This window comes from Lathyrus oleraceus, chromosome 6 (genome assembly GCF_024323335.1).
Source record: "Lathyrus oleraceus cultivar Zhongwan6 chromosome 6, CAAS_Psat_ZW6_1.0, whole genome shotgun sequence".
Taxonomy (NCBI): Eukaryota; Viridiplantae; Streptophyta; class Magnoliopsida; order Fabales; family Fabaceae; genus Lathyrus; species Lathyrus oleraceus.
In genome coordinates this window covers 324775571-324787320 of record NC_066584.1, presented here as the reverse complement: position 1 = coordinate 324787320, position 11750 = coordinate 324775571, and the positions used below count along the sequence as shown (strand labels likewise).

The 11750-nt window shown below is 40.7% G+C and overlaps 1 protein-coding gene across 1 annotated transcript; it reads right to left on the bottom strand.

Moving 5' to 3' along the window:
* Positions 1-1227: 1227 nt before the first annotated feature.
* Positions 1228-2026, bottom strand: LOC127095466 (uncharacterized). The gene is made up of 2 exons (XM_051034149.1): positions 1749-2026; positions 1228-1558 (listed from the first exon to the last, which is right to left on the bottom strand). The coding sequence occupies exons 1-2, from the start codon at positions 2024-2026 to the stop codon at positions 1228-1230; spliced, it is 609 nt and encodes a 202-aa protein (XP_050890106.1).
* Positions 2027-11750: the final 9724 nt, after the last annotated feature.

Below are 11750 nucleotides of genomic sequence, written 5' to 3'. Positions count from 1 at the left end.
CTACTAATCATATTTAAATCCAACTTAAGCCTAATGCAAATGTGATTAGTAAGTTGGAAGGTGTTTGTGCAAAAATGATTTTTCACCTCACATGCATGCCATGCACGTGAACAGTACTAGTTCTGGCCCAAAATCCCCTTAAAATGAGTCCATGCACACTTGTGAATTGGTCTTGTATGCTCATGATCAACCAAAAAGATGTTATGCAATTTTCTTCCAAAAACTTAATGAGTGAGCACATGCCTATGCAAATGAAATTCATGTCAAGTAATGGTATGCTTGGAAAGTACATGTTATAAGGATCAAAATGCAAAAAGAACCATTCACTTTGGAGTTTTGGTTTGAAAGTTATGTCCATTTGAACTTTGAAACACACTTTGCCATGATTGGACCATATCTCCTCAGCCACACATGAGAAATTCACGATCTTGGACTTTTTGGAAATGGGAGAGAAAGATCTTCAACTTTCATGTTGGACAAAATTTCATTTAAAGCTTTCTTGATGATGTAATCTTGAGTTGAAGTTGGTCCAAAACCTTTCCATTTTTGGAAAGTTCAAATTATAGGTCACTTGCTACTTTGGGAAAGTCTTGATCTGACCTCAAATTCTTCAATGTTAATGTTTGAAATGTCAAATGAGACTTGTTTGAACATGAATGAAGCCTCTCTAACCACTTCCCACCTCCAAATCCACAGTTGACTTTGCAGTTGACTTTTATGGTTGACAGATGACTTGAACATACACTGATGATTCTGAGCCTCAACCACTTGATGAAATGGCACCAAAATGAAACCCTAGCTTATACAAGCTCAATAAAATCCTATGATAATCTCCATCTCATTAAAGACCTCATCTCCTTGAAAAACCCTGACTGGTAGAATGCAACTGATTAGGGTTGACCAGAGGTCAAAACCCTAATCCCAAGGAACATGATCAGGCACAATGAACCTCTTGGTGATGATAAAACCATGATGATGGTGATATACTCTTGTAAATAAGATAACACTCAACCTCCTTGAGGAAACAATAAAACCCTCAGATGGTTGGTGATCAATCCATGAGACCCTCAAGCTTGAATCTTTTAACCTCTCTATCTTCTGAGCAAGACTTAAGAGGATGACTTGTGTATTCTCTCATGATATGCAGTATGCAAATGCCTAATGCCCTAAACAATGAAATGCAATATGCTAAGCTAGTCCCAAGAGAGGAGGGCAAATTTTGAGGTGTTACACCAATATGAGAGGGATCTCATTATCTTCGGGCATTTCCAGAATGACGAAGTCAATTGGGAAAACAAACTTGTCAATTTTTACAAGAGCGTCTTCCACAATCCCATATGGTCTCCTAACAGAGCGATCAACAAACTGAAGTGTCATCCGAGTATCTTGAACGGTGTCAATGCCTAATTTCTTGTAGATGGATAGTGGCATCAAGCTTACACTTGCTCCTAAGTTAATCAGAGCCTTCTTGAATTTTCTATCATCAATAGTGCATGGAATAGTAACCGATCCCCTATCTTTCTTTTTCATTGGGATTTTCATACCTTGAAGAATGACACTACATGTTTCAGTCAGGATGATCGGGTCTATATCAGTGGAACGCTTTTTGGAGATGATGTCTTTCATGAACTTGGCATATATTGGCATTTGTTCTAATGCCTTAGAAAACGGGATGTTTATTTCAAGCTTTTTGAACATTTCCAGGAACCTCTCAATTTTTTTTTTCATGTTGATCTTTCTTCTTCTGCCTCGGAGGGTAAGGGAGTTTGATGACTGGTTTTGGAACTTTTTCTTTCTCCTTGACAGGTGGCAGTACTACTTCTTTATCTTGGTCATTAATTTCCTTGATTTCTAAATCCACTTCTAACAATCCATCTTCCTCCATACTGTTTTCTTCCGTTGACTTCCCACTTCGGGTTACGACAGTATTAACATTGTTATATTCTCGCAGATTTGTTACCGTACCACTGGGTAGGGTGCCCGGAGCTTGAGAATTTGAAGCTAACTGTTGTGTTCTCTGACCCATTTGGACTTCGAGATTTTTTATGGAGGCAGTGGTGTTTTTTCTGATTGGTTCTAGTTTCTTCTTGAAACTGCATGTTGTGGGCAGCTAATTTTTCAGTGGCGATCTCCCATTCAGCCTTTTTAGGTGCCTGTTGTTGCTGCTGTTGTTGATACTGAGTCTGATATTGCCATGTACCCTATTACGGAATATTCCCTCTCTGATCCTTCTAGGAGAAATTCAAATGATTCTTCCAACCTGGGTTGTAAGTGTTGGAGTAGGTATTATTCTGTTTTAAGAATTTGATCTCTTCAATTTGTTGGGGAGTAGCAAATCAATAAACCGTGTGATGAGGTCCATTACTGATTTCACAAGTGCTAGCCTGAGCTGGATGGACTTGAGCTATCTGTTGAGTACCTATATTCATAGCTTTTAATTTCTTTTCTACTTCGGAAACAACTATGTCTTCCAGACGGATTTCATTTGTCTCTAATTTTAGACCAATTATCCCTTCTGGCTAACTAGTACACCTATCATATAATTCTAGATGCTCATAGGCAGACATTGCTTCAATAATCCTTTTAATACCAGTGGTTGTTGAGAAATTTGTTGAGCCACCAGTTGCTGTATCGATCAACTGTTTTGTTTTTATTTTCAGCCCATTAACGAACATCTGCATTTGTTCAGTCTGATCCATATTATGAATTGGACACGCTACTAAGACCCTTTTGAATCTTTTGTAGGTGTCTCCCAATGATTCACCATCCTTCTGTTTGAAATTAAGGATTTCATACCTTTTTCTCAAGAATACTGATGGTGGAAAGTACTCATTTAAGAATGCAGTTTCCATCTCTTCCCATGATGTGATACTGTCGGCTGGAAGAGAGTAGAACCATTCTTCCGCATCTTCAGCTAAAGTGAACAGGAACATTCTTAATTTCTTTGCTTCACCAGTATGGCCATCAATTTTCAACGTGGTGCTCATGGTCAGAAATCTTTGTAGGTGTTTGTTGGCACCTTCATTAACCTTTCCAGTGAAAGTTTTTCTTTCCAATTGATTGATTGTGCTAGGATGTAGTTGAAAATTCGTCACATTTACTGATTGGTTGACAATGGTCAGTCGACCACCCGGTGCGTTTGCACCTCCATATTCACCTAGGAGTCTTTCCGGAGGTGGAGGAGGTGGAATCGAAGGATTATCAGCCATTGGTTCTTTGAAATTGGAGTGATTAGAGGTACTTTCTTCTTTGGAATCCACTATTGCGTTCTTGCGTCTTCGGTGAAGGGTCTTCTCGATTTCTACGTCAAAAATAAATTTAGCTGAGGGTTCTCCTCGCATACACAAATTAGTAAATTATAAATGACAGAAAAATAATTTTATTGCAGAGCAACAAAATTTTAATTGAACTTTAAAATTAAACTATATATTTTGGCAATCCCCGACAGCGGTGCCAAAAACTTGATCGAAAAAATAGCAAGTGTACTATTTTGCATGTTATAGTAATAAAGGGGAAATTCTCCGAATGTCAATCTCAATGACTGCACGTCAATATCGAGTTCAACTTATCATTCAATTAAACAAAAGTTATAATTGGGGTTTTTAATTCAAAGTTGTAATAATAAAGGCAAAGGAAAATAATAATGAAAAATAAGGGTTTACAAGGTAAGAGGAACAATGCCAAGGAAGGTGTATGATTTATCCCTGTAATAAATATTAATTACTACCAGTTCTCAAGGGTATTTTCTCCCAAGTCCTTGGTGAGAAAACCTTTAATTACTCTACCCTAATTTCTATGTCCAGAGACAATTAGGGTGAAGTTAAGCTTTATTATATCAAGAATACTTTGATTCATACAGGGTATCCCTAGTCCTAGGTGATATCTACTGCAGAGTAACCATATGAAAACCTTACAAATGGTGGTCCAACCTAATTGATAACCACAAAACAATCTCGACTGATCTGAAAGAGAAAGCATTAAACACATCAAAAGGTTACCGTAAGAATAATATTATAAATGCAAATGTAAACTCAAATTCGTTACAATTCTAAATCAGGGACACCCCCTAACATTAGGGGGTTTAGCTACTCGTATTGTTTAAAACAAATGCAAGATAAAAATTATACATTACAAGTATTTGGATGACTTGGATCTTCAATCGCTTCCTGTCATACCCCAAAATTTGCCCGTTAATATTACAAGGAAGTTTTCAGGACACTCCAACTTATTTTTCAAGGCATTGATCCCAAAAGAACAAAGGCCCAGCACACAGATGGCCAAATCCAGAAAATGGCCCAAACTGGCCTGCTCGCTAGGCGAGCAAAACCTTCGCCTAGCGAACCCTTCGCTATGCTACTCGCCTAGCGAAGCTTGCGAATACCAGAAAATTCTGGGCTTCATTCTGAGCCCATTAGGTCACGAAAAAGCATTATAAATACTAAGGACTTCATTCAGAAAGGGAAAAAACGAAAACGGAAGGAAGACGGGAGCAAGAGCGAAGGCACAACAAACCCTGAAGGCTAACTCAGAGGATTCAAAGCAACCCTAAAGGAAACCCTGAAGGAAACTCATTCGCATCAAAGCCACCTCCACCCAACTCAATCCGACTGGCCAATTCAAGGTTGCGATTCGATTGCAAACAGGTTTACGTTACTATTACCGCTTTATGTTCTTAATTTGCATGTGATATTATAATTGAATTCATAAACATATTTGAGGTGTTGCATGTGAATTTAAGTGTGCCTGAATATTGTGAATGCTGAACCATGTAATTATGTATTGGATGCCATAAGCCATGCAGCAGGTTGAGGTCGTACTGTTCTGAAATTCAAAACCCGCAGCCGCTCGCTAGCACATCGCTAAGCGAGCAGGTAGCGAGCATTCGCTAGGCCTTCGCTAGGCGAGGCAGAGGCGAACGTGACAGTCGCTAATATTTTGGTTGTTCTGTTCTATGCTTATCTGATCTATTCTATGTTAATCATGCGTTATTTTGCCTGACATTTTTACTGCTGTGTTTCTTTTTTGCGGTGTAATCCTCGATTGCACCCTGATTTGGTATCCTGACCTGTGTGCTAAATGTTGTAAAGGTTCACATATTCCCAGGAACAAGTGGCTTGCTAGGTATTCCACTTTATTTGTGGGATACCCTTGTGGAGATTCATCCTAAATTACCTAGTTGATTTTAATGTGGAGATTCATCCTAATTGTTTAATCGATTTTAATGTGGAAATTCACCCTAATTACCTAATTGACTACGGCTACCTAATTAATTGTAAAATATTGCCTCTAAATAAGTGATCTTGGACCTCTCTTTGTTACCCTACGATTACGGTATTACGGTCATGTCCCGCGAATATGGGGATACCCTTAGCAAAGACCCTTCGGTTAAATCATCATAGTCCCTCGAATGTTGCATTTGTCCCTCGATGACCCTTCGGTGTAGCCTACGGTTAAATGATGATTGTCCCTTCGAATGCTAAGGTATCCTCACAACTGTTGCCTTCGATGACCAATCGATGACCCTACGATGACCCTTTTATATCCAAAGGATAAAACTACTTACTTCTCAATAGTAAGGACAGTTTTACCCTCATAAGGATAGGAAAGGCCCATAAAGACCTTGGGTAGGTATAACTCTTAATTGCTTATCCACAACTTAAAATACTTTTCACACCTCACACCTTTCAAAACTAAGCGAGATAACCACTTTGTATACATTCATTCAAGAATCATTACAAAGTTAAATTCTCCTTTTCAAAACATTTCCTACATATTTCTCAAACACTTTTTCAAAACAAGGAAAGCATAAGTGATTAAGCAATTAAGAGCCCATGGATAACCATGGATACAAAGGGTGCTAACACCTTCCCTTTGTATAATGTACCTCCCGAATCCAAAATCCAAATTAAGGTCTTTCCTGTTCTTTTCCACCTTTCCTTATTGGATAAAAGAAAAGTCGGTGGCGACTCTTGCTAACCGCGACATTTGCTTTCCAAAGCAAAAGCACCTAAAGTCAGTTCACCGTATGACAGAACTGGCGACTCTGCTGGGGACACAAAGAGAGGTCACCTTAAAAAAATAATTTATGTTGTCAAGTTGTTCCTTCTTTTAAGGGTATTTTCGAGCGAAAGATCCTACACCCAGATCTAGTGTACCTTAGGTAAGTAGCAATAGATCATCGCGACTATCCGGCGTATACTGGAATGGTTAAAATGATGGCTACAGTTAATGTGACACTTTGGATGTCCTGATGTTCCTCATGTTTACTTGAGGAAAAATTTGGCATTCGCGTGGTGTCATCAAAGCATTAACCAGACCTTTAGAACCCTAATTGACTCATCCTAGCCATTAGAAAGTAGTGAGATAACCGACTTCGGTTCCGACTGGGGTTGGTTGATACTCGATACTACACTCTTTGAGATTGGACTTTAGGGAAGCTTCGGTCAACCACCTGGTGTTGCACTGAAGTGGACTTAAAGAAAGGTCAATGATTGGAGATCCTTCTAGAACCCGGTTACTATTCTAGGACAGGTTGAACCAACCAAACTTCAGTGGGGAGGGTACTTACCTATGGAACTCATGCAAGCCTTAAAACTTAGGAATGATTGTTGTGTGACTTGCTTGTGCTTGTTATTTACTTAACGTCATAACGTCATAACATCATAACATCATAACATCATAACATCATAACATCATGGCATTATACTAACCATGTCAAGGACTTAGGGATTTAGCTTTGCTCCGTTAAACAGGTTATGGCTTCCAGGAAGACTATCCGGATCAATTTTGTAGCAATCTCTCCTCAACTCAAGGATTTAGTGTCAGAACTTCCCGATCATGCTCAACTCATCAAGAAACATGGTTCTCTCCTCAATTTGGTTACCACCGGTTTCAAAGAAGATATGATGAGAGTTCTATTCCAGTTCTTCGATCCTAAACATCATTGCTTCACCTTCCCAGATTATCAGTTGGTACCCACATTAGAAGAATTTTCCAGGCTGCTGGGGATACCTATTCTTGATCAAACACCTTTCAGTGGTTTAGAAAAGATTCCGAAGTCTGAAGAAGTTGCCGCAGCTTTACACGTGACAAAGTCAGACATTGAAACCAGTTGGGTAACAAGGAGTGGAATGAAAGGTTTACTTGCCAAATTTCTGATAAATAAGGCCCGAGAATTCCTAAAAGTTATGGATGTCCATGCTTTCGAGGATGTCCTAGCATTACTAATCTATGGTTTGGTGTTATTCCCTAATCCAGACCAATTCATAGACATGAATGCTATTAAGATATTTCTCACTCATAACCCTGTGCCTACCTTGCTTGGAGACATCTCGCATTCCCTTCACACTCGTACTATGAAAAGGCAAGGGACTCTCATGTGCTGCGTACCTTTGTTGTCTAGGTGGTTTATTTCGCACCTCCCTCAATCAGTCTTGAAGAATGATCAAAATTTGAAATGGTCTCAAAGGATAATGTCGCTCTCCCATTCAGACATCCGCTGGTGTCCTCATCTCAAAGAAAATGTTATCATCATTGACCGTTGTGGAGAATTCTCTAACGTACCACTCCTGGGGATAAGAGAGGGTATTACTTATAACCCAGCTTTAGCCCTACGTCAGTTTGGGTATGCTCGAAGAGATGGTCCACATGAAGTAATTATTCAAGGCACTGTGTTTGACTATGACAACGATTCTCAAAGCCTCCGTCAAAGGTTTGTACGAGCTTGGGGCATGGTGAAAAGAAGTACTTTAGGATAGAAAAGCTCCATTCCTATGGAACCTTATCTCAGATGGGTACGCGCCAGAGCTCGTGAACTTGTCATGCCATATCTTGCAGTCGGGCCATTGATTGTTGAGCCATGAGTTGAAGGAGGTGCTTCTCAGATCATTCCTTATCTAGATATGCCTACCGATGTTGAGGAATTGAAGAGATCCTGGACCCAGTTGAGAGAGGAAAGGGATACTTTTGAAGCCCAGCTCAATGTAGAAAAGAAGAAAGTACTAGAGCTCACCAGCTAACTTAATGAGGAACGAAGACTCAATGCGTATCTTCGCCCAAAAAGAAGCCGCCCCTGGGAGACTTAAGCTTTCATCGTATTTTTATTATTATTTTTTGTAATGAACATTGATTAAGAAATTAGTAATAAAAGTTCCTCTCTTTTTGGTAGTTTACGCAAAGTTAAATTCCAAAAGTCCTTGAAAACATTTCATACATTGCATAGCATAACATATCATTGCATAACAGGTATTCTAAAAGATCAATGTTCTCATGGTCTTCCTTCTAAACAGAAACATGGCCCTCGAACAAACTGTCAAGGATCTCCAGGCTCAGAACGCTCAATTCCAGGAGATGATCTTGAGCTTATCCAAGGGGCAAGAAGAACTGAAAGCTCTCTTGCTCGAGCAGAAGAAAGACAAGGAACCTGTGAGTTACATTAACCCGGGAAGAAGGCTTAAAAGACAGGCTGTAGGGGTCAAGATTAGGATTCCGAAGGATCAAGAAGAGGGGACGGATTCAGAAGATGAGAATGTTGATCCTTTCAGCCAGGAGGATGACGATGAAGATTATGAGAATGAGCAGTACTCTCTAAAAGATGGCAAGTACAAGTTGCTAGAAGAACGTATGCTAGCTATGGAAGGCCAGAAGGCGCCCGGTCTGGATTTTGAAAGTTTGGGTCTGGTTTCCGACGTGGTCATTCCCCGCAAATTCAAGATCCCCACTTTCACTAAGTACGATGGTGCGTCTTGTCCTCAGATGCATCTGAGAGCTTATGTGAGAAAGATTCAGCCGTATACCACTGATAGGAAGCTATGGATCCATTTCTTCCAAGAGAGCCTGTCTGGCACACAGTTAGAGTGGTACTATCAGCTCGAGAGCTCTAATATCCGCACCTGGACTGATTTAGCAACAGCTTTCTATAAACAGTACCAGTATAATTCTGAACTAGCGCCTACTCGGCTACAGTTGCAGAATATGACTATGGGATCTAAAGAAAGTTTCAAAGAATATGCTCAAAAATGGAGAGATTTGGCTGGCAGAGTCAAACCCCCTATGACTGATCGGGAATTAGTAGACATGTTCATGGGTACGCTGACTGGCCCATTCTACAGCCATCTATTGGGAAGTTCCTCATCGGGTTTCACTGAACTTATATTGACAGGTGAACGGGTGGAGATCGGCATTCGAAGTGGAAAGATACAGGCGACTACCTCTGCAAGCACCAAAAGGTCCTATCAGGGGAGGAACGAATCAAATGCTGTGTACAGTCAAAGGGGTCGTAGCAAGAAGAATCGTGACCATACCATTGGAGCAGTTACGATTGCAGCACCGCCATCTCAAAATTTCCAGCACAGACAAGACAGGCCAAGAAGGCAGTTTACCAAGATCAATATGACTTTAGCACAGGCACTGCAGGGTATGCTAAAAGCAAATTTGATTATCCTCAAAGATCCTCCTACGAATCCCAACACTACTTCTCCTCGTTATAATCCCAATGCCAGGTGTGCGTATCACTCCGATAGCCCCGGGCATGATACAAATGATTGTTGGTCATTGAAGAATAAAATTCAGGATATGATCGACGCTGGGGAAATTGAATTTGAGCCTCCGGAGACTCCTAATGTCATCACTGCACCTATGCCTAATCATGACAAGGCTGTTAATGCTGTGGATGACAATTCTCACATTTCTAATGTAGCTGACTTAGCATTTCCTCTCCTGGCCATCAAGAAGAAGTTGTGGCAAGCTGGTTTATTTCCAGGTTGTGCTGAAAATTGCGATCTCTGTATATCCCGACCCAATGATTGCTTGAAGTTGAGAAATGGTATTCAACGGCTGATGGACGATCATACAATTCTCTTCGAAAAGGTTCCTAAGGTGGAAGACCCTATTGAAGAAATATCTGTGATTGCTAGGTCCAAAGTTCCGGTGAAGATTACCGCTCCTAGAGTACCTGTGAAGATTACTGCTGAGCCCAAGGTAGCTCCCCTAATCATTACTGCACCTGGCCCAGTACCGTATTCCTCAAGCAAAGCCATTCCGTGGAATTATGGAGGTGATGTTTACATCCATGGCGTAAAGCAAGTTGGTAATTCTGCTAATCCTAATGACATTGTTGGGACTAGTAAAGTTACTCGAAGCGGAAGGATCTTTTCTCCAGAGATCTCACCTCCAGTTCCCGAAAACCGAGGAAAGGAACCAGTCAACCCTTCTCAGTCAGAGACACCGGTCGAAGTTACTACTGAAGATATTGCCAAACAAGAAATGGAAGAAGTGCTGAAAATCATCCGCAAGAGTGATTTTGATGTGGTAGAACAGTTGGGGCATACCCCGTCTAAGATCTCGATGTTATCCTTGTTGTTATCTTCTGAATCTCATGCCAATGCCTTGATAAAATTCTTGAAGACTGCTTATGTACCTCAGGAGACCTCCGTCGATCAGTTCAAAAACTATGTTGCTAACCTGACTGTTGACAATGGCCTAGGTTTTTCCAATGCTGACCTGACACCAGCAGGGAAGAATCACAATAAAGCTCTGCATATCTCCATTGAGTGTAAGGGGATCACCTTGTCTCATGTGTTGATCGATAATGGCTCTTCTTTGAATGTGCTACCGAAAGCCGTGCTCGATAAACTTGATTGCAAGAGCATTGAACTGAAGCCTAGTGACATTGTGGTGCGTGCTTACGATGGTGCGAAGAGTGTTGTCCATGGTGAAGTGGTTCTCCCTATCAAGATAGGACCTCAAGTCTTCAACACTACCTTTCATGTAATGAACATTCGTCCCGCCTATTCCTGCTTGCTGGGACGCCCTTGGATTCATGAGGCAAGTGCTGTAGCTTCGTCTCTCCATCAAAAGCTGAGATATCCAATAGAGGGTAAGATCGTCACTGTGTGTGGGGAAGAAGAGTATATCGTCAGTAGTGTACATACCTTCAGATACGTCGAGATGGAGGGTGAATTCTTTGAGACTCCGTCTCAGTCATTTGAAGTAGTTCCTCCGATTAATCCTGTCCTTAAGCCAACTTCCTGTGCGCCCAAGGTTATTCGTGCTCCTCCTACTATGATTTCTCTGAAAGATGCTCAAGCTGTGGTTGAAGATGGTGGTCGTACTGGCTGGGGTCAACTGATCAATGTACCATACAAGTCTGATAGATTTGGCCTAGGGTTTAGCTCCGAGAAGGTAGTCAAAGACCAGATTAATGCTGTAGAAGATGCTGACAGCGATTGCGACCTGGATAGCTGGATTTACCCGACAATTGGTGACGGACTCAATAATTGGAAGGCTGAAGACACTATCCCGATTTCCTTTAGTCAGGAGTAATTGTTATTGTCTATTTTAGTGTTGCAAATTTTTTAATTTTAATGTTTACAATTGAACTTCTTAAAGCATTGTGTCTAGGCCCGGGGCACAATAGCTAGTTTGTTAAGGGTTTGTCATTTCATAAGCATATTCACATTCAATAAATCAATGGACTTTTTGCATTCAAATATTGCGCTCTTTATCTTTCTTGTCATCTTCCAAACAAGCTATGTTTTCTTACACACACTCACGTAACAAATTGCAGATCCGTACCCACTCTGGATCCTGTTGATAATAGTCCTACTACTGTTCATTATGACTTTGAAAATCTGATCTACCAAGCCGAGGAGGGAAGTGAGGAAGAGTGTGAAGTCCCTGGTGAACTTGCCAGACTGTTACTGCAAGAGGAAAAGACCATACAGCCGCATGAGGAATCAATTGAAATTGTA

Bases quoted from the DNA above. Each gene is read 5' to 3' on its own strand.
- LOC127095466 (XM_051034149.1), bottom strand. From the start codon at position 2,026: ATGGGTCAGAGAACACAACAGTTAGCTTCAAATTCTCAAGCTCCGGGC. The intron at 1,559-1,748 runs GCAGAAGAAGAA...TGAAACATGTAG, and splicing joins AAACTCCCTTACCCTCCGAG to TGTCATTCTTCAAGGTATGA.